The sequence below is a fragment of the Hippocampus bargibanti genome, linkage group LG01 (assembly GCF_051943395.1).
Source record: "Hippocampus bargibanti isolate YZ-2025 linkage group LG01, ASM5194339v1, whole genome shotgun sequence".
NCBI classification, from domain to species: domain Eukaryota; kingdom Metazoa; phylum Chordata; class Actinopteri; order Syngnathiformes; family Syngnathidae; genus Hippocampus; species Hippocampus bargibanti.
This window is the reverse complement of record NC_142734.1, coordinates 9,154,437-9,178,862: the sequence shown is the minus strand read 5'-3', so window position 1 is coordinate 9,178,862 and position 24,426 is coordinate 9,154,437. Positions and strand designations below refer to the sequence as shown.

Sequence of the window (24,426 nt, the reverse complement as noted above, 5' to 3'; positions counted from 1 at the left end):
GACCTTGTTTGGCCGGGCGACGTCTGAGCCGGCATGTCATTCCATTTATTGTCTCTCATCATTGTATGAGGTAGGCATTAGCGTGAAGGGTCTTGCCCAAGGACCCACACTGGATGATGTCATTGTGCTCATTTTCTCTGCCACAAGTGGGATTCGAACCCTCGTATATATATATATATATATATATATATATATATATATATATATATATATATATATATATATACACATACAGTAAAGTCTCGTTATATCGATATCGGATATATCGATAGTCCCGGTTATATCGATACTATTTCTATGCACGCACGGAGAAAATTACATGCAAACAGGGTCGGATATATCGATAGTCCCGGTTATATCGATATTTTTTCGGACTCCCTTGGATATCGATATAACGAGACTTTACTGTATATATATATATATATATATATAGATCATTTTGTATATATATATATATATATATATATATATATATATATATATATATATATATATATATATATATATATATATATATATATATATATATATACAGTAAAGTCTCGTTATATCGATATCGGATATATCGATAGTCCCGGTTATAACCATTCAGCCCCCATTCTCCGCATGTAACCCCTCTGACTAGGGTTGCTTGAGTAGTAGCATTCCAACAGAGCCATGATACGGAGCAATCGGGGAAATCCAAAGGCGGTGGACTATGCTTCTACATCAACGAAGAATGGTGCACCGATGTCACGATGCTCGACGCACACTGCAGCCCTGGTTTGGAATCGCTGTCTCTCAACTGCAAGCCATTCTACTCGCCACGTGAGTTCGCTTCCTTTATATTCGTTGCCGTGTACATCGCGCCACAAGCTAATGCTAACGCGTGTATACAAACGCTAGCGGACCATGTAAACCATCTCGAAATAAAATATCCAGAATCACCCCTGATCATTTTGGGCGATTTTAATCAAACACGTTTAAACCGTGAACTTCCCAAATATAAGCAGCATATTGACTGTTTCACCAGAGGAGAAAACATTCTAGATCATTGTTACACAGCACTCAAAGGCGCATACCGGTCTGTTGCGCATGCAGCATTGGGTCTTTCTGACCACTATTTAATCCACTTAATTCCCACATACAAACAGAAACTCAAATGTGTAAAACCGGTAGTCAAGACAGTTAAAACATGGACAGATGAAGCAAAGTTATCGCTACAAGAATGCTTAGACTGCACTGATTGGAGCGTCTTTGAAACTTCAACGGGCACATTGGATGAATACACAGACACTGTAACATCATACATCAGTTTCTGTGAGGACATGTGTGTACCAACAAAGTCCTTCCGCTCATTCCGCACAACGATACTAGTGCAGCGTGTTCTACCGGAAACAAATTCCTTGTGTGTTCTACATACTTGGCAATAAAGATGATTCTGATTCTGATTCTGATTCTGATATCGATACTATTTCTATGCACGCACGGAGAAAATTACATGCAAACAGGGTCGGATATATCGATAGTCCCGGTTATATCGATATTTTTTCGGACTCCCTTGAATATCGATATAACGAGACTTTACTGTATATATATATATATATATATATATATATATATATATATATATATATATATATATATATATATATATCCGACCTGTGGTGGTCGGAGCACTCGGGGCAGTGATCCCCAAACTCGACGAGTGGTTGCAACAGATCCCGGGAACAACATCGGATATCTCGGTCCAGAAAAGCGCAGTGCTGGGAAGCACTGCACGGCACGGATACTGCACAGAACCCTCAAGCTTCCTGGACCCGAGCTAAAATGGGGGACAGACACCACCCATGGTGGGTGAGACTATATATATATATATATATATATATATATATATATATATATATATATATATATATATATATATATATATATATATATATATATATATACACGCATCGTCTGAATTTCTTTTAAAAAGAGAGGAATTACACCTTCTGGAAATTTAAACTGTTGCCCTTTGCAAAGTGGGTTTACTGAGAGAGAGCACAAAAACTGTCCAAACGCTGTTTGAATACTTTTTTTTCAATATGAAAAATAAAAAATAAAACAAGTACAAATCACAACATAACTATCCTCCATCCATTTACTGATCCACTTATCCTCACAAGAGTCACAGAGCATGCCATGAAGCCTCTCCCAGCTGTTTTTGGGCAGTAGTCAGGGGACACCCTGAACCAGTTGCCAGTTAATTTCAGGGCACACTTAGACAAACAACTATCTGCACTAACACACACACACCTAGGAAGAACTTGAAGTGTCTAATCAGCCTGCCATGAATGTTTTTGGAAAGAGAGAGGAAAACAAAGTACTCGGAGAAAACTCACGCAACCACCGGGGTAACAGGGAAACTCCACACAGAAAGGGGGATTGAACCCAGTACTACTGCACTGTGAATTCGCCGTGCTCACTACTTGACCACCGGTCCCCAACTTCAAAACTAACAATATAGTTGTGTGGCTTTGCTTGTGTGTTTTCCAAACACGTTCAAACCTCTTTACAAATATGTTTGAATGTACTTTCTAGAAACCATTGAACATGTGCTAACCAATCTAACATGCAAGGAACTAAAAGACTCCCCTCTTGCTCCATTTGCAGGCCCGACAAACACACACGGGGCACAGCTGTAAGACAGACATGGGAACAGGAATCATATTGAAACAGAATGGGTACTTGTAAATGTTTTATTGTTTTTAAACTCCAATAAATAAATAAAAAGAACAAACAAATATTGTAACCGAATACCCTAGGGAGCTGAACCAGGGACATTGTATAGCACAGCGCATGTATTTTTACAAATTGGAATTTGCTTTTCCAAATTTGGCAATGTCGCTAACAGCGACATTCGCTGTGGTGTGTCCAATTTAGTAAAAAAAATATTTTCACATAACAATGACTTTAAATATGTTTCAAGTATGCGCAAAGGGTAAAACCAGGGCTGGGGACTCAAGCTGACTCAAGACCACTGTTTTGATTTGGAGACAAAGGTTATGAATTGGGACTCGACTTGATCTTGGACTCAAGACATGACATAACACATGATTATCAGACAGACTTGACCTTTGGTCATTTTATTGTGTTTGGATCTGAAGATGAAATATAAAACACATGAGACTATTATGTCGCGTGATGGTTATATATAAAAGTCAGATTGATCGATTGACAGACAGACACGCAGTGTGATTAGTTAAAAAAAATAGTTTGGAATGATTTCATGTACTGTATGGGTTGATCATAATCTGGTTTGTTAAATTGTGGCGGGCGCAGTATTGTCTGTGTTTTAAGGCTCCCCAGTTCTGCTCATGACGCTTACCGTTTATGCTGTCAAGAGCCAACTGCAAACCCAGATTTCTTCTTGGGTTCAGGACCCAGTGGTTGCTGGTGGCCGTCACATCAAAAACCAGCCAGCCTTCCTCTGCAGCCCAGATCACTCGTGAGTCCAGGAGGAAAAGGTCCGACTCTCTGTGCAGAGAACACAGAAGATGAGTGTGCACAGGGAGTGGAAGGAATCCCAAGCAAAGAGGGAAGTCGGGAAGATGGAGCAGAGGGCTCTCCAGATGGTTAAACCCAGGGGAAGACTTGATTTCTTTAATTGACGATAATGGTGTTATAAATGATTGGCTTATGTTTTGTCGCAGCATGTGTCATAAGTCAGAAGGAGGAAGAAAATTGTTGTGAAAAAGTTAGAAATGTATCAAGCTTGTCACATTGTTTGACGGAGAACTTTGTGATTGTGATGCCTCTCGGGAATGGAGAGTAAAATATCCACCGTGCGGCCATTGGCGTCTCTCACTTTCGTATGTGTCACAGAACTCCAATTCGTCATGTATTGTTCATATGACTGTGGGACGCTTCTGTAGTGACCATCATGGCATCATTTGACATGGCTCCTTATCTGAAGTCAACAGTCCCAAACTTGGGTCTTAAACTGGACAGTGAGTTTAAACTTGACAGAGAAATTGGTGCTGTTGTTAAATCTAGCTTCTTTCATCTTCGGCTGCTGGCTAAAATAAAACCCATCCTTTTTCATGAACACCTTGAAGCAGTAATTCATGCGTTTTACTTTGTTGTCCGCCAATCCTCCATGAAGCGTCTCCAACTGGTAACTCGTAAGAGGGAGCACACAACTCCTACTCAGGCATCCCTTCATTGCCTCCCTCTACATTTTAGAGTTCTTTTCAAGATCGTATTGTCTTCAAATCTTGAAATGGCCTCGCTCCTCCTTACCTCTGCAAGCTCATCCCCCTACACACCTTCCCGGCGCCTCAGGTCTGCTGACCAGACATTATAAGATGTGCCAAAAACTAAACGGAGGCTCAGAGGGGATCGAGCCTTTTCCGTTGCTGGTCTTACTCTCTGGAATGACCTGCCACCAAACATTCGGCAAGCCCACTTGCTGCCCATCTTTAAAACCCGCCTCAAAACTCTTTGGCATTCGACTCAGCACGATTCCGACTTGATCTTGGTTTCACTCCCTGGGGCTTTTTACTATCTTTGTGACTGCTTTATTTCCTGTATATGATATATGTCCATGTAAAGTGCTTTGTTACAGCTTCAGCTGTTGTAAAAGTGCTATATAAATTAATATGTATTGTATTGTATGTGGTTTTGCAGGGGAAAGTGAGATGAATGCTGCAGTATGTGTTGGTGCAATAAAACAATAGTCTCTACTGTATATTTGTGGCTTAATCGAGTATGTATATCATGAAAATAAAGGGAAAATAAAAGGCAAAATAAAACTGTCAATTGCACAGTATACAATTGACAGTTTTATTTTGTTATGCCCCGAATATCTTGTTTTCTATCCTTTCACCCCCACCCCATCCCCTTTCAATTGCTGCTGTGGCCTGCAAATTTCCCCATTGTGGGACGAATAAAGGTTTTCTGATTCTGATTCTGATGCTTGCTGTTCACTCCCGTACATAGTACACTTGTTGAGACAAAAAGAAGAAAAATGAAACTGAGGTATTCACCTGTCAGAATGTTCCTCCAGCACTTGGAAGATGCTGATGCGAAATGTTTCGTTATCAAAGCGTTCATGGATGAAGTCTTTATAAATGCGAAACTCAGCAGCAGTGACCGCTTCGCCCTCAGGAATCTGGGACAGGTCAAATCGAAATTCTCGATGATGTCGTCGCACTGGTAGGAACTCCTTGTCGTGTTCCACTGCAGGAAGGAAACAATAATGGCTTTAGAGTTCTTATTGGTTGTAAATCGCACATATGTTGCTGTTTGGAATCTGGTGAGTGCCACATTAAGCGCATTAATACTCATGAGGAGCGAGAAGTGACACATCTGGCGAGCAACACGATAAAGGCGCCTTTTGAGAATTTTACGAGTGCCTCTCTTTTTCCATCTCAGTCCCGGCGAGTCATCCAGTCCACCCCTCATCTGTTTCTTGTGAGTCGAGAATCCATGTTTGGAGTACATAGTTCCGCTCATCTCCACAACACTCACCAATCTGTTGAAACCCCCATGGGAAGTGACCTCCTTCCATCACCCCCCATCAACCCTCAGCGTGTTCCTCTTACATCCTGGCAGGGCGTCACGGGGATCAGAACCTTCACTTTGCGCATCTCCATCCACCTTTCCCTCCGTGATTAACACACATGGGTTTGGCACACCTGCATTAGGGTTAGTTTGTGTTTTGGGTAGGATTCAAATATTGAACCAATGTGCAATGTGTTTTGAATGTTTCATTTGGTAGAATATTGAAAAGCTTGTTTCCTTTTACTTGTAAATTTGACGAGAATTAGGATAAACCGTCATAAAATTAGGATGAAATGGAATGACAAATGAATAATGACCCGTACTTGGACATGAGACTTGACTGAAAAAAGACAATCACCAAAGATCTGATGTGTGAATCATATTGGACAAAGCTGCTCGCAATACTTAGAAGAAAATATTCGACACAATAAAATGACCCTCCAAGAATTATGGCAGTACGTGACAAGTATTTAACATGGATCAATAAATAGATAAATACTCCAAGCCTCTGCTTTAACTTTCCCTGTTGACTGATCTTGTACTCCACCCTCTCTTTGTTGATTAGGCTCCACCCACCAAATGTTCTTTACTTCGTAACAACTTATTTGGGAAAATACGGTAAAAATAAAAATAAAACAGATTTATTTTTGAAACCTACGTCACACACACGGCGGTCAAGCCCATAAACACCCGAGTTGAATAAGAATTTCTGATGACAGCACACATGTTCTAAAGCAGTTGTTGGCAAGATGAATGTGGCGTGATGTCTTACGCATGTTCCCTTACACATGCCTGACAGATGCCTGTGCAGAGTCGTTTTGATTTCAGTGCACCTGCTGCTTCTTCAGCTCTGGTTGCCATGAAGCTTTTTTTTCTCCCCCTGCAGACTTTTCTTTTATGTCTCTGACAAACCCAGCCAGCGTTAGTACAATTTAAGGACACTCCTAAATCCCATCTCAAAACCCACCTTTTTAAAATTGCATTTTCTCTGTAGCTCTCTCTTTTGTTTTTATTTATAATTGCATGTTATTTATTGCATTCTATTTGTGATTGTATCTTATTTATTATAGTACCTATGCTTGTCTGTGACTGTAAAGTGTCCTTGAGAGCTTTGAAAGATGCTTAAAATATAATGTATTATTATTATTAACAACTGTATGCACCTTATAGTAAATATAATATATAATATTTATTGTAAATATAATAAGGTGACTCAAGATTGTTTAAATGCCATAATTGTCTGATTTAAAAACCTGATATATTTAATTGGTTTCATGAGTTGTGTAGCTTTAATTCCTTTTTTGCTGCCAATGTGCCATTCACAAGGACCCATACCCATCTATTGTCAGACTCTTTGGATCCTTTTGCAAAAGTTGTAAAAACTCAGTATACTGGAAGAAATGTCTATTGTAAAATAGAGAGGTTTCGTCTGACAAAACTTAATTTTGTAGTTGTGATCCATTTATCAAATGACAACAATAAATTCAGATTAAACACAAACACTATAGTGACATCTCTCCTTCCCCCAGTTGAACTCCCTTTGAGAAGCAGCCACTGCAGATCTTCAGCTACCAAAGCAGTCATGTCATTGTCTTAACTCTCGAACAGCTGAATTCTTTTGTTAGAATGTCATGTTGTGTAGGCTGTGGCAGCATTAAAACTACCTGGAGCTTTATCTGGACCGCAGACCTGATTTGACAATTAAGTATCACAGCAGTTGTCAGATGTGGAAGCCAAACCGTCAGAAACATGAATGACATCATGAAACTAGGAGTGTTCAACCATTGCTTCACCTGTGCTGCAAACACGTGTTCACACGCATCCACACCACAAAGTAAACATATGTAGAATGGATATGTTTACATGCACTCAGGGTCTACATTGTGTACACATATGCGGTAAGTATCACAAAGTATGAGGAAGAACCTATAAAGCAGACAGCATTGTACGTCACAGCACATAGTCAGACAATAAATATAGCTTTCTGTAGTCCTTAACTGCAAATGCAACCACAAATGCACACACACACACACACACACACACACACACACACACACACACACACACACACACACACACACACACGCACACGCACACGCACACGCACAGACACACACACACACAGGCAATAGGCTAAGTGAGAAGCTTGGGTTATTTAGTAGACAAACAACTATTCCCTCACAATCATCCCAGGGACAATTTTGGATTATTGAATAACCTACCAAGCATTTTCTTTTAGCCTTTGGGAAGAAACTGGAAGACCTTGAGATAACCCACAAAGTCCTGATGAGAACATGCCAATTCCATAAAGGAAGGCACACTGTGCCGTGCGGTTACAAGACACATATGTGAAAGGTATATAGGTTTATTTGTTTATTTGATGATAAAACCGTTTCTGTGCGAGTATCTCATTGTTGTCAATTTAAATTGGAATAGTTTTGCATGAGTTAATATATTGACAAAAAATTAAATCACATTATCGAAACATTAGGATTCAAATTGAATATAAAGTACTGTACAGTGTTTACATTTTATTGGGAAAGACGACAATTGCATCCTTAAGTGGAGCCACTTCTTGTTTCTTATTCCACCATGCAAAGAACACATGTAGAAATATTGGGTTGGTGCCACATTATGGCTGAAGTTTTAAAGTAGTATTAAAAGTACAACAATGTCATATTTTCTTCAAATACTGTTTTGTAAAGAATTAAATGCAAAGACTTATCACCAAAACTCATAAATCTCTCTGACTGTGGCATGCATTTGTGTCCTAAGAGTAAATTACTGTGTACCGAGACAGTCCTTCCTTGAAAGTTTCTCTGCAATGAGATAAGATTGCTAAAATAAGCCCCAAAGATATGTAGTAACATCAGCATCCATTCAGTGTTTAAAGCTAACTATTGACCGGTTATCTTAATCAATGTGATCCTTTGGATTTATATTTGTTTTTTAAGAACAAAAATATTGCCAAATATCACAATCATATTTTCTGTACTTTCCCGTTTTCTTTGCTTGCCCCTCACTTCCTTGTCTTACTGACCAAAGAAGCATCACAGACACCTCAGCCTCTGGAGCAACAGCAGACAGATGTGACGGCTCACATTAGCCCAAGTGTCTGCTGAGCACCATCACACCTCTCAGTGGCACCTTAAACACTTCCGTCGCAAGGCAGGGGGGCCCGGGGCCAGCTCACCCCTGGCACCGCTGCGCTTTGGCTTAATCTTCACCCTCGCACCCTCAAACGTTTCTGGAGATGTCTTTCCCACAAGGTTCCTGTGGAGTTAATGAAGTCCTACGGCACATCTGATTCCCATGATCAGTCAAATTTTTATCATTTTCAGAAATTGGAAGTCACAAGTCACAAATATTTGACTGACATGGTATAATGACCTGCCTCTTTGTTCCGCTCAGACCATTTGACAATGTTTTAATTACAATCCAGGGAACTGGAAGTAGTCAGAGTTTCCACGAGCCTGGGGAAGAAATGGGCATTGCAAAAAAGCGACAAGTTGCTCAGGATGTTTATCCTATAAAGTTTAAAGACGGTTTGATCTTTGGGCTAACCACAGTCGGGTGATTACTATGTCAAGAAACTTCCTGTACTCCTGATGACATCATGCCAGTGTGATGTATTTGGAAAAAGGTCAACAGAGTTTCACGTCGAAACTTGGTCACACCTGACGATCATTCATTAACTCGTAAGAGCGTTTGCGCGCATATTCACAAAGGTGTGTGTCCGCCTGAGGGCGTGCACGTGCCACTCAGACGGCATGTAAGCAAGTTGAGGCAGCAACCGCAAGAAGAAAGGTCTTTTACTTGTGGTCACACCAAATCTTTATGAGTTTTCTAGCCTGCAGGCAGTCTGCAGATCAGAGATATTGGCCTTTCTTGTCTCTCAATGCAGTCATCAAAGAAGCAAGCATTCCCTCTGCAGCCATAAAAGCAAGGTTCCACGTCACGCTTCACTGGGCATCAGTGACCACAGATTTACGGTATACTCTATATGTAACAGCCTGGAACACAGAGAACATGTTGGACTATGGCTTGTTTAAAGACGATCAAGTGCAACCACATGTTTCAATTTCACTTACTGTATCGTCAGAAGCCGAAATGGAAAAGAAGGGCATCACCTGATGTTTGTCTCTATTGACCATTCAAGTCCGAGCTTGCCCAAACCGCTCTTGGGAATGTTTTGTGAAAAATAAAAAAGGGCTAAAGTGGGGGAGTGCAGTATGCATGATGTATTCAGTAGAAGCTATACATTTGAGATTTGGATCCTACCAGCCAATTGTTGGAACAAGCGTCGATCGCATTTTTGTATCTGCCTCTGGACTCAGAGATCAGTGAGACAAATGTGCAAACTCTATGTAAACTACAGTGTGTTTACAATATCCACTTTACTTTTGAGTTGTTCAAGACATGAGCCATTGATATAAACAGCATTTACACTCATTTGTGTTATAGAAGGCAGCACAGAATGTTGTAACTCCCAGAAGGCACAAAGAGCTACTGCTACATCTCCCGTGCAAATATTTCAAAACAAGATGCACCTTTTCGGAAAACGGGTGACAAGATATAACAAAATGAGAAACAGCAAGACAGGTTAAGACTGAGGCGGTCTGGAGGAAGAGGTCATGATGATGACTTACTGTCACTTAGCAAAAGAAACAAGGTTGATTGATTGGTGAATAGAATCTCTAACCCTGCAGTGGTAAATTGAAAGATAACCGACTCCTTCACAGAGGATATCAACACTTTCCCTGCTTTGTTTGACAGCAGTAGAACATCAATCACCGGGAGGTGTCTAACAACAGGATCGCCTCACCAAGCCATCACTAGAACTGACCTCCATCCTGCACTGTTTTGTGCAAATTCCCAGGGCAATGCTTAACGTGCAATTCCTCCAATGGTACCCAAATTTGAAACAGACCAACATTTGGCTCTATGCCCCCCCCCTAAAAAAAAAGAATTGACGATTCTCCATTCAACACAAAAACATGAATAAGTTGGTTTCAAACCTACAAAAGCCTCTACGCATCATATCAACTCGAATTTAAACAGATTCTTTTCTTACAGACAGTGGCTTTTTTAGGTGATCAATTACCTTACATGTTTCGGCGTACACTTCCACCTTCGTTAGAGTGTCCAAACACTCTGACGAATCTGTTTAAATTAGATAACAAGTAGAGAGTATGAATTTAACACAACTATCATATCAACTCATAATCCCAATGAATACAACTGAAAAGAATTTTCTCTGTAGCTGCAACTGCACCTGTTTTGGATGGTTATATTTGCTGAAGGCCGAAAGGATTTATTGTCATTATTGCGACATGAAGGTTCAAGATATCTCAATATATTCCAAATTACGTGTAACTCGTGGTTACTCCAGCCAATCACCAATAACAAACACCTGAGGACAAAATCAATGAGTGTAACCTGCACTCGGAAGGAGGAAGTTAAAAGGAAAGCACATTTGATGATTTTTGCGGCAAAAATGAAGTCACACGCCATGACTTTGTGCTATTTTGGATTTTTGTTTGTTTGTTTTTTGTTTGTTTGTTTGTTTGTTTTTTAAAGAGAGGCTCTAAACTACAACACTGTGAGCACAGTGAGCATGACCTGTACAATCATGCTCACTTGGCAAAATGCCAACAGGCATTGTGAAAAAGTATTTTTAGTTTATCGAATGTCATTATAAATTGTGAGAACGACTTTCTGAAGCCAGAAGTGATTGTTAAGCAATTAAAGAACCTGTGTAAGGTTGAGCTGTTGCATCCCCCACACGAACACACACCATTGTTTGTAAGGTGGTGGTAATCGTAACTAGGCCCCTCCATGTATTTTATGTTCCCAACTAAAGACTGAGGTCTGGCGCTGGGTGTGGCTGCTACCCACATTCTCTAATTGACTTCAAATATATAATGGTGGCTAAAAGCACCCCCTCGCATGTCAACTGTAATGCTAGTTGCGCCTCCTAATAGGAGAAAATTATAGTAGCTGTCATTATACTCCACCTGCTCCAGTTGTATATGTTGGGGTTTATAAAGGAAATCGTTTTACCCCCCTGTTGCAATTATTTTCCTCTCAACCCGAGCAAAAAATAATAATAATTTTTGTACTGGCACCACTGAATTTGATCCTCGGTCTCAGGGTTGTTGCGAACTGAATTCAGCTGAAAGGCAGGCTGTACCCCGGATACAAACCATAAAGGAAACATTGTTCACAGTCAAGAATGCATGCGGCCTGCATGGAAATCAGACAAGTGAACAACTACCCTCTCAATGACTTCTTCCGCATGTGTTTTATGCTCTTTCATTTTGCGGTCTCAGCAACTGCAACCACCTCATCCTACCTCCCTGTCTCTTATTATGTACTTTCACATTCACAAGCAACATCATGACCATCTCTCAGTTCTTGTCATGATTTGAATGGGATCCACTGGGAAAGGATTCGCATTTCCCAGTGGAATGCATGAAACAACATTTACAATCGAAATACAGTGGGACCTTGGCTTACGCACTTAATTGGTTCCCAGACAGTGTGTAAGGCGAAAAGTGTGTATCCCAAAAATTAATTTCCCATAGGAAACCATTAAAATGAGAATAATCCGTTCCCAGGTCTCAATAAAATATAATTTAACTAAATAAGCCTTAAACCTACAAACAATATACAGTGGGACCTCGGCTTACGAACCCCTTGGCTTACGATTTTTTCGGTTTACCAAGGTTACATTTCTGAAAATTTTACCTTGGCATACAAACTATTTTTCACGCTAATGCCTACCTCATACAATGATGAGAGACAATAAATCTAATGACACGCCGGCTCAGACGTCGCCCGGCCAAACAAGGTCTGCGTCAGGTGCTGGGGAACCAGAGCTGGGGGAACCATCTTGATGAAAAATGGGCTACTAGAACAAAGCGGAGATGGACGAGATGCGATAACATGGCGCTATTGGAATGCTACTACTCAAGCAACCCTAGTCAGAGGGGTTACATGCGGAGAATGGGGGCTGAATGGTTACTTCGAAACCCACAGTCACGGTTGACCATGAAACAACTAGTAGCTCAGTGTTCCAATATCCACAAACGGCAATTGCTATCACAACTTGAGATTGATGAGGTACAACACAAATTCCAAGGTGAAGGGCCCCAGGCTGCCACATCAGAGGAAGAGGTTAGACCAGAGATTGGGAGGCAAGCCCCAATGAATGAGGAGATTGGGAAGCCAGCCCCAATGAATGAAATTCTGAGCGAAGCAGCAACTGACCTGAGAAATAAGATCATGGCAAGAATGAAAACTGGGCAACCAAGAAACCGATTACAACGGCTTGAAATACCACCTGAAAGTCTCATGGAAACTGTGAATGCAGCACTGAAAGCGATCCCGACCGGAACGATCACGGAAACCAAGGAGCTGATATACACTTCAGCATCAGTGATCTTAGAGATGCTTGGCTACAAGAGCAACTGTGAGAGCCACGAGATTCGTTACCCACCATGGAAAAGACGGTTGGAGGCTATGATCAAGACGGCTCGGAAAGATGTGAGTCAGTTGACCGAGACCCAGAGAGGTGTGAATAAAAGGCCAATACCCAAGAGGTACATGCAGATGACCATACCTGAAGCACTCGAAACTGCCAAACAAAGGCTCCAGGCCTTGTCCAGTCGCCTAAAGAGGTACACGAAAGAGAATGAGGCCAGAAAAATAAACAGGTTGTTCGCAACACAACCTGCAAAAGTGTACGCTCAGTGGCAGGGTTCTAACAGCAGAGCAGACCCTCCAAGGCTGGAAACTGAAAGATACTGGACAGGCATATGGGAGAAGGAGGTCACACATAACAGCAGTGCACAATGGCTGGTGACTCTGAAAGAGGAGCACAGCAACCTCCCTGAAAAGAACCCAGTTACCATCACAGCGGCAGACATAGAAGAAAGAGTCTCAGGTATGAAAAACTGGACGGCACCAGGCCCGGATTTGGTCCACACCTAATGGCTAAAGAAACTCACAGCACTCCACGAGCGCCAAGAAGCACAAATTGCTGATGGATGGGACTCACCCAGGATGGCTAACCAAAGGGCGAACAATCCAGATCATGAAGGATTCCTCAAAGGGTGCAGTTCCTTCCAACTATCGGCCAATAACCTGTCTCTCCACAACATGGAAGCTCATGTCAGGCATCATTGCGGCCAAGATAAGTGGACACATGGATCAATACATGAGCAAAGCACAGAAAGGCATTGGTAGAGATACTAGAGGTGCCAAACATCAGCTGCTGGTTAACAGAACAGTCGCGCAAGACTGCAGGTCCCGATACCAACCTGTGCACAGCCTGGATTGATTACAAGAAAGAATATGACTCGATGCCACACACATCCAACCAAAATTTCTCCTTTTTTGGAGTAAATTTGGAGTTTGTTCGGAATGTCTTAGAAGTAAAAAGCGTATCAGATAGAATGATGAGTCTGAAGCTAGAAATTGAAGGCGTGATGTTCAATGTTGTTTGTGGGTATGCCCCACAAGTAGGATGTGAGCTGGCGGAGAAGGAGAAATTTTGGTTGGACTTTAATGAAGTCATACAGAATATCCCGAGAAGTGAGAGGTTTGTAATTGGTGGAGACTTCAATGGACATGTTGGCGCAGGAAACAAAGATGATGAGGCGGTGATGGGCAGGTGTGTCCTCCATCTTTAGTGGTTTGATCCGCATGTTTGTTTTGGCAAAGCTTTTACGTCGGATGCCCTTCCTGACACAACCCTCTGTATTTATCCAGGCTTGGGACCGGCACAAGAAGACATATGTCCCTTTGTGGCTACAGAACAAGCAACTCGCTCAGTAAAAGGCTCCCAAACACAAAATGGTAATCGGCACAGCAACATTCAAAAAAAGCAAAAACTATACTCAGCATTTGGTCTGATCTTACCGTGAAATGGGCATCTCTTTCCTTACATGACATCACAAACAGAACTTCAGTCCTTTAAGATGATTTATTTTCCAGTCACACAGTGTGTGTGTGTAGATAGATAGATAGATAGATAGATAGATAGATAGATAGATAGATAGATAGATAGATAGATAGATAGATAGATAGATAGATAGATAGATAGATAGATAGATAGATAGATAGATAGATAGATAGATAGATAGATAGATAGATAGATAGATAGATAGATAGATAGATAGATAGATAGATAGATAGATAGAGATCACTGCTGCTTTTGTGAGCTTTGATGAGATGAGATATCCTTTATTCATGTCACATTTGAGAAATTCCCGATTTCCAGCAGCAAAGTTATGAACGGAAGAAATAAGGAAACAGAATAATTACAAAAACAACATATTGGAGCTGCTATAAAGGAAGCCTCTCTCGCGGCGCTATCTTCATGTCAAAATATTGATCAGTGAGTTCTTCAAAGTCAAAATAAATAATAATATTACGCAATACTAGAGACACAGACATTATTCAAACTTAAGCACTTTTCTGCACCCTCTTGATCTCTTGATCTGGCCTACAGAGTCTGGTCGACATTATGGGGCTTGCGCTGCGGGAATGTTCAGTTAGCATCACACAATACGGTGACTGGCTCTGAAATAGTGTTTTATTGTTTTTATTAGTTCAAAAGCACATTCTGTTCCCACAAGAAAAGGGGATTTTAAAAAAGTACCTGATTTGCTTTTTTGAATATCAGTACTTGGTGTTCCACCCAACACAATCCCTACTACGGCCTCGGAAGATTTGCTCAATCACTTTTTGCTTAGTAGTCCTCAAAGTGCTTGGGAGTTTGATTTGCTGCTAGTTGCTGATAAGACCAGACCAGAGTAACCGTGATGGAGGTGAAGCGGCACCTCGTGTGAGTGGCTGCCTTTCTAGCAGCTCGTGTATTTTGTTTTTCGACTTTCATTCCTTTCATCACTTTGCTGCTGTGAAATGTAAATTTCTCCACTGTGAGACTAATAAAGGCAAATCCAATCCAATATTACTGGCCATCATATTTGGAACACCCACTTCTCCCATTTCTTCACACATCTCGGCTTTCGGACACCTTGACATGTTGTACAGTCCATCCTGCCATGTGCTTCTCCCAGCGAGTGCCAGAGTAGTGCCAAGAGTGCGGAGAATTTGCTGCATGCTCCCAGATGTCATTTTCGACTGCTGTGTTCAGCAGGTGAATAAGATCCAGAGCAGAAATTTTCCTGGAACTGTTTTGGCAGCTGCTGGAGATGCAAGATTATTTTTCATTGTTCCTGGTATTGATTTATCCACCAGCCCAACATATAATACAAATCACTGCGTGCATTAAAAGTAATGGTCTGACAGGAAGGCACTGCTATCTCTACCAACTGTAACATTCCATTGCCATTGTTCACTCCCCACTCTTCACAAGGCCGTAAAACATGCCCTGAAAAACACTAATTAGCTCCGAGCACATTCCTTTTGGGCATCTGAAAAGTACAAGCACATTTATTTCCAGATTCACACTATATACAAAGGTGTATACTTTTAATTTCATTTGGAGAGTTATTTCATGAACCGAGGAAGGCAACTATCGCTGTCAATGGCAGGAAGCATTCATAGTGGAATGATGGGCCTTCAGCACTTTGGAGAAGCGACTTGGAGTTGAACCAGAGCCAGAATGTTGGAGGAGATAGTTAATATGTGTATTTATCAGAATCAGAAAACCTTTATTCGTCCCACAATGGGGAAATTTGCAGTCCACAGCAGCAATTTGAAAGGGGATGGGGTGGGGGAGGTGAAAGGATAGAAAACAAGATATTTCAACAGTAGCCAAAATGGAACTGTATAGTGTCACTTAGCATTTTTTTTTTTTTTTTTTTTTGACGACGATACTAGTGCGCGTGTTCTACCGGAAACAAATTCCTTGTGTGTTCTACATACTTGGCAATAAAGATGATTCTGATTCTGATTCTAAAGATATTCTAAGCATAGCAAAATAAAAATGTCAACTGTATACTGTAAATGTGCAAAACCGTTTCATAAAAAAACCGTACAGAGTGCAAGTATCAAGATTATGAGGGTGGGAAAGTGATAATTGTGATTGGCTGGCAAGAAAACCCATGTGAAGATATATTGATCAGAAAATGGTTTGATGAATGGATGGAAAGTGAGAAATCAACATTGTGTGTTTGTGCGGACATCTGTGCTCTTGGGGTTCAGACATGGTGTGTGGATGTGTGCAAGAATGAGGCGGGGAGTGGAAAAACACACAAAAGAAAGTGTTGAAATGTTTTATATCTGAGGCTTAACCCTCAGGAGGTGAGGGCCGGCCAGAGCTAGTGCTTGGATACTAGATGCAGTGAAGCCCATCAGGGACTCTCCGTTAACCAGCAGAACCTATGCTGATACTTCAGTACTGTTGGGGCAGGAAGGAAACAAGGGACATCCGTGGGTGTCGCAGGATTTTGGATCGGAGACAAGGACAGACATAATGGAGGAGGTCAGAAAATATCACATTTCTCTGCACAGCTGCTCTGGCGTGCAGACAGTGGGAAACATCTATATTAACCTCTGCTCCATGTGCAGCCCACTGTGACGGAATGCAAGAAGAAATAGGCACATAGGTGGGAAGAGAATGGATGAATACTTGTTTTGGTAGGATTGGGGGCTGGGGCCCCAAGAGCTGGTGACACAACACTGAGGCCCAAAACCAAACTTAAGCACTTTTCTGCACCCTCTTGATCTCTTGATCTGGCCTACAGAGTCTGGTCGACATTATGGGGCTTGCGCTGCGGGAATGTTCAGTTAGCATCACACAATACGGTGACTGGCTCTGAAATAGTGTTTTATTGTTTTTATTAGTTCAAAAGCACATTCTGTTCCCACAAGAAAAGGGGATTTTAAAAAAGTACCTGATTTGCTTTTTTGAATATCAGTACTTGGTGTTCCACCCAACACAATCCCTACTACGGCCTCGGAAGATTTGCTCAATCACTTTTTGCTTAGTAGTCCTCAAAGTGCTTGGGAGTTTGATTTGCTGCTAGTTGCTGATAAGACCAGACCAGAGTAACCGTGATGGAGGTGAAGCGGCACCTCGTGTGAGTGGCTGCCTTTCTAGCAGCTCGTGTATTTTGTTTTTCGACTTTCATTCCTTTCATCACTTTGCTGCTGTGAAATGTAAATTTCTCCACTGTGAGACTAATAAAGGCAAATCCAATCCAATATTACTGGCCATCATATTTGGAACACCCACTTCTCCCATTTCTTCACACATCTCGGCTTTCGGACACCTTGACATGTTGTACAGTCCATCCTGCCATGTGCTTCTCCCAGCGAGTGCCAGAGTAGTGCCAAGAGTGCGGAGAATTTGCTGCATGCTCCCAGATGTCATTTTCGACTGCTGTGTTCAGCAGGTGAATAAGATCCAGAGCAGAAATTTTCCTGGAACTGTTTTGGCAGCTGCTGGAGATGCAAGATTATTTTTCATTGTTCCTGGTATTGATTTATCCACCAGCCCAACATATAATACAAATCACTGCGTGCATTAAAAGTAATGGTCTGACAGGAAGGCACTGCTATCTCTACCAACTGTAACATTCCATTGCCATTGTTCACTCCCCACTCTTCACAAGGCCGTAAAACATGCCCTGAAAAACACTAATTAGCTCCGAGCACATTCCTTTTGGGCATCTGAAAAGTACAAGCACATTTATTTCCAGATTCACACTATATACAAAGGTGTATACTTTTAATTTCATTTGGAGAGTTATTTCATGAACCGAGGAAGGCAACTATCGCTGTCAATGGCAGGAAGCATTCATAGTGGAATGATGGGCCTTCAGCACTTTGGAGAAGCGACTTGGAGTTGAACCAGAGCCAGAATGTTGGAGGAGATAGTTAATATGTGTATTTATCAGAATCAGAAAATCAGAATCAGAAAACCTTTATTCGTCCCACAATGGGGAAATTTGCAGTCCACAGCAGCAATTTGAAAGGGGATGGGGTGGGGGAGGTGAAAGGATAGAAAACAAGATATTTCAACAGTAGCCAAAATGGAACTGTATAGTGTCACTTAGCATTTTTTTTTTTTTTTTTTTTTGACGACGATACTAGTGCGCGTGTTCTACCGGAAACAAATTCCTTGTGTGTTCTACATACTTGGCAATAAAGATGATTCTGATTCTGATTCTAAAGATATTCTAAGCATAGCAAAATAAAAATGTCAACTGTATACTGTAAATGTGCAAAACCGTTTCATAAAAAACCGTACAGAGTGCAAGTATCAAGATTATGAGGGTGGGAAAGTGATAATTGTGATTGGCTGGCAAGAAAACCCGTGTGAAGATATATTGATCAGAAAATGGTTTGATGAATGGATGGAAAGTGAGAAATCAACATTGTGTGTTTGTGCGGACATCTGTGCTCTTGGGGTTCAGACATGGTGTGTGGATGTGTGCAAGAATGAGGCGGGGAGTGGAAAAACACACAAAAGAAAGTGTTGAAATGTTTTATATCTGAGACTTAACCCTCAGGAGGTGAGGGCCGGCCAGAGCTAGTGCTTGGATACTAGATGCAGTGAAGCCCATCAGGGACTCTCCGTTAACCAGCAGAACCTATGCTGATACTTCAGTACTGTTGGGGCAGGAAGGAAACAAGGGACATCCGTGGGTGTCGCAGGATTTTGGATCGGAGACAAGGACAGACATAATGGAGGAGGTCAGAAAATATCACATTTCTCTGCACAGCTGCTCTGGCGTGCAGACAGTGGGAAACATCTATATTAACCTCTGCTCCATGTGCAGCCCACTGTGACGGAATGCAAGAAGAAATAGGCACATAGGTGGGAAGAGAATGGATGAATACTTGTTTTGGTAGGATTGGGGGCTGGGGCCCCAAGAGCTGGTGACACAACACTGAGGCCCAAAACCATGACAAAATCTCACCAAATGTACGAGTTGCGAATTTGGCTCTTCCAACGGTTTCATGCTGCCGGAATAACAGGCAGACATCCAAGCGCAAACTCCGAAGGGAGTGATGAGGTGGTATGGTGCAAGGCCAGGTGGTGCCCTGTCAGGTCACCAAGGTAACGCAGGAGCTAATTACCTGGAGAGCAAAAGTTACACGCTTCCTCTGTGTCACAACGCAAGGAGCAAAAGAGCATGTAAGGTTTTTTTTTTTTTTTTTTTTTTTTTTTTGTCATTTTTGGCGAAATATATCACATCTGGCACTGATTACAACAGCACAACACAGAAATATCCCTTGTTCCTGCTGTTGTGTGATGACATGATCCATGATGATGACAAAGTCTTGCTTTTGAAAAGGCTTGTTCTGAAAAACAAATCACCCACTGAGACTGTGGATACACTAGCTGCTTTTTTGTCTTTGATTCCAAACACCAAAACATACGACTGCAAAGCCGCACACACATAAAAACATCATCAAACCTTATAGTCACAATATATTGAACATAATTCATTTCACAAGGTGAAATGTACAGTTTGAGTGAGGCAAATTGTGCATATCCCTTGTAGGATAATAATACGCATCATCCTAATCAGAATAATGGACACCGTGGGACCATATAACTCATTTTTAAAAAGCCTGTACTGTAACTGGTCTGGGATAGAAAAAAATGTGAATAACAAAAACTAAATAGTTCTTATCGTTATGTGATGAGATGATTCATGATGATGACAAACTATCGCATTTGAAAAGGCTTGTTCTGAAAAACAAATCACCCACTGAGACTGTAGACACACTATCTGCTTTCTTTGTCTTTGATACCAAACACAGAAATAGACCACGGCACAGTCACACGCATTTACAAACATTATGAGATGATATATGAAACAGCATTCAATTCACAATACAAAATCTTCCGTTTGAGGCTAATTGTCCACATATCCTGCAGGATAATGACAATCCTCCTCATAATCCAGTGGTGGACTGTCAGGGACTGCAAGACCTTCTCTGCTGGCCTAAAAATATTTGAACCACAGCTCTAGTGGACTTGTAGCAAATGACACCACAATTTTTATATGAATCCCAGTCGCAGCTGTTTTTGCAGTAAAGGTTGTAGAATCATACAATAATGAGAAGGTTTCTTCAGCCGTCATCTGTATTTCTTTGAAGGTGTCGGACGTTTCGCTTCTTATCCAAGAGGCTTTGTCAGCGAACTAAAATCTTTTACTGGTAGTTTTGGCCCTATATCCCTACTGTCCAGACGTGGCGGTGCCAGACGCTGCTATGATTGGTCCCTGCTCTCAGGTTGGGGGGAGCAGAGGACTACTCCCTGCGGTTACACAGATTACTTCTATTGTCCTGCCCGAGTATCGGGTCTACGACTGGCCGGATTGCCCCATTTGATCTGGTATCACCTCATCAGCATAACTAAGCCTATGTTGCCTAAGAAGTCGCTTGTAGGAACAATCCAAATTGAACCTCACCCCACCATGGTGATTTAGTGAAGGGCTTTATGAAAATAGCTTCTTTTACTCCCCTTTCAAACCATCTATTTTCTTTCACTAAGATTTTAACCTCATTGTCGTCAAATGAGTGGTTGCTAGCTTGTAGGTGCATATCTACTGCCGATTGAGGCCCACTAGTATTATCCCTGCGATGTTGATAGTCTTTTTTGAGAATTTGTTTAGACTCCCCAATGTATTGCTCTTTACAATTTTCATTTTTACAATATATTCAATAAACTACATTACTTTGTTTTTCATTTGGCAGCCTGTCTTTTGGATGTACTAATTGTTGCCTTAAAGTGTTTATCGGTTTGAAATAAGTAGGAATTTTGTGTTGCCAAAGGACTCGTTGTTTTTCAGAAACCCCTTGAGTCAGATGTAGCAGTACTGGAGGCCAAGGTGTGAAATGCATGGGTCGCCACTGTCATAATCAGATACTCAAGGACACTATAAAATGTATTACAAAAATGTATGTACAAAGGTATTGAAAAAAAATTAAGAAGAAATGTTTTCAAAAATGAAATGATAAACTAGATCAAACTTCAATGATGATACCATATACACTGAAACATGCAAATACACTCACCTCAGGATATGTTGCGATAGTGCGACACAATCTCCTGATACTTGTGTTACAGAAAAGGGACTACACGAAACAGCACCTGTAACTATTGCTTCTGTTTCAGTCATCCGGGATGCAAAAAAAAAAACAATGCCAAAGTGAGACTACTTAACTGTTACGCATAATCGGACCCCAAGTAAATGAACTACGGCACACCGTCTCAGCAGCACTGGCCAAAAGACTTGCAAGCTGTAATTTGTTATAAAGGCAATGCAGATGACATACTTAATTCATTGCAGGTGAGCGACGATGCTACCATAGACTGCTATATTCAACACTAGGCCATGACAGATGGACAGATAGGGACGAAAGATTTGGTTAGCAAAGTGCCCTCTTTTCACACCAGGCGCAACAGGCGGGACGTGTTTGGGTGGCCCAGGCTGCGTGCGTATTGCTGTGCATTCTAAACGTATGCTGTAAGCCATTTACACAGCTGGCCTTTCAAATGGAGGTGACTCAGCGAGAAGACGTCCCTGGATGGGGGGTCTGTCCCAAAGCCCGCACCGACCGAAGCTGGCCTCTCACGCAAGCTGACTCGAAAGAATTTCAGCTCCTCTGGTTGACAATGAAAAAGTGATAAGGGGGAACAACGAGAATTGTGTGGAATTTGCTTTCGGCTTCCGGTAATTACGCAAATACACTTTCGCTGGTATCGGCATTGTAATGAGACAAACACTACTAGTACAGTGCATTAAACAAGGCTTTTTCAGGAAATCGTAGGCTAATGCACCTTGGCAAAGAGACGCTGGAGACTTCCAAAGAGCCCAAGGACTGTTTTTAAATAAAAGCCACATTCATTCAACTCTCAGGCGACCTAAATAAAAATAAAAACCACAATGAGCAAATGTGGAAAGGAAGGAATTTGCAAAGGAAATGGACAATCCATCTGATTCTGCCTGACGCTCATATGAAGTAAAAGAAACAAAGTCTACCTGCTGCTTCTAATCAAGCTGCCAGGAAACTGATGCTATCACAAGGGGCAAAGGAACCTTGTTGGCAGATGCAACATATACGGGACCACAGAATTTGTTCCTCAAAACACACACACACACACACACGCGCACACACACACACACACACACACACACACACACACACACACACACACACACACACACACACACACACACACACACACACACACACACACACACACACACACACACACACACACAATACCATCACCAGTGGCTTTTCAGAAGTTCAGAGAAACATTTGCTGCTTAACTTGAGAATATATGCCTTGAAATCGAATATGAACAATGACCATTAATGATGCATCCCCGAATCGAGTGCCTCCCTCATCTGTCTCAAATGCTATCTTCTTCTTTGTCTCCTTGATGCATTCAACCTGAGCCACACGCTTAGCGAGGACTTTTGACTTTGCGAGTCTCTGTGGTCAAATCCATCTGTGTTGCAGCCTGTCGAAAATAGTCACAATGCAGCAGCTCCCACTGTAATTATACAGTGCACTGGAGGAGCCAGTGTCACTTCCCTCTCTCCTGCCGAGATGCTCTGACAAAGAAAGATCTTACCACGAGTGTAAAACGGCAACTCTGTGGACTCTCCGCTTTTCAACAAGTTTATAATGACTTTTGTCTTACTTTGCGCACAAGTCTGAAAATCAATAGAAACATATCCACTTCACAAATAGCCTCTTTGAATGACCAATTGCAGTTGACTTCATCCAGCGTGGCTCACAGCCGAATGCCATTGTTCAGCAGGCAGGCACTTACTGGGGCGCCTCCGAATAACAGTGAGAAGGGAACACCCACTGCACTTTGATCCATTGTGTTGGTGGCACTCTCATTCTTTAGATAACGAGACCTGCTCAAACTTCCAAGTCCCAGCACCTGGCTTCTAACTCTTGAACAGAGAAGATTGCAAATTGCATTGTGTGGCACACTGCACAAAACCATGTTTGAAGCTAGCACGAGGAAAGTGATCTGTCAAACTGGTGATTTATGACAATCTGTTTCTACAGACTTGCAGGTCATTACTTGTGTTAGTGGAATTTTAAATGACACAAATTAGTGGGGGCTCTTGATTTGCCGTCACTAAAATGTGAATTATTCCGCATGAATGGAATTGATTTCCCCATGGAACACGACCAAAGAAAACAAACCAAAAGGCTAGTTAGGTGAGACAAAGACATCCTACCTATATTGACAAAGCTCATAACCATGTCCGCATCATTCAGGAAGTTGTTGTCTTGCAGGCCGATGGGGGGTGCCTGCGTGGTGAAGATGGGCTTGTATGGATAGGAGTACCTGTCGTCGTCCACCTCCGTAGACATGGCGTTGTAAAGGTCCAACATGAACATGGGAGCAGAGTTGTGCTTGCCGTGAAGGTGCGGTCGTGGCCGGTGCGGAAGCCCCAGGATGGAGAGGATCTCCCGCTGGATCTCCCGGCGCTCCTGGCTTCTCAACCGGCGGTGAATGAAGCTGGAATGGAACTCGCTGTCCACGGAAAAGTTTGTAAAACTCGCGTCGGCCACGACGCAGAAACTCCAAATGAAGAGCAAAGTTGGAGCGGGTCTTTCCAGAAGCGATGCCATAGCAAACGACGCCATGCGTAAAAACCTCTCTTACGCCAAAAGCTCTAAAACCCTTTAAGCAACCGTCTTCAATGTTCAAAATCAGCTGCCCTCATGATGAGGGGAATTTTCCCGAATGGATTGCCAACTTCGACGTGGTTCTTTGAATGGCGTTTTTAATCGGGCGGCACGCGCGATCGTCGTCTGTCGTTGTCGCTTTGCGACCCGAGCGATCGCCCACTTGTGTGCTGCTTGCTGACTGACTACAAGTGCACAGTGGAAGCTGGCGGCTTCGACCGGGTGAGAACAACTTCT

The 24,426-nt window shown here is 41.9% G+C and overlaps 1 protein-coding gene across 1 annotated transcript in view; it reads right to left on the bottom strand.

Moving 5' to 3' along the window:
* The window catches only part of bmp7b (bone morphogenetic protein 7b), a 37,197-nt gene extending 13,047 nt beyond the window's left edge, over positions 1–24,150 (bottom strand). The window contains exons 1-3 of the mRNA XM_088994740.1: positions 23,736–24,150; positions 5,013–5,205; positions 3,353–3,501 (exon numbers count right to left, since the gene is read on the bottom strand). Of these exons, the coding sequence (XP_088850866.1) occupies positions 3,353–3,501; positions 5,013–5,205; positions 23,736–24,147 (754 nt within the window). The 5' untranslated portion in view covers positions 24,148–24,150. The remainder of the gene's footprint in view (positions 1–3,352; positions 3,502–5,012; positions 5,206–23,735) is intronic.
* Between the last annotated feature and the right edge of the window lie 276 nt (positions 24,151–24,426).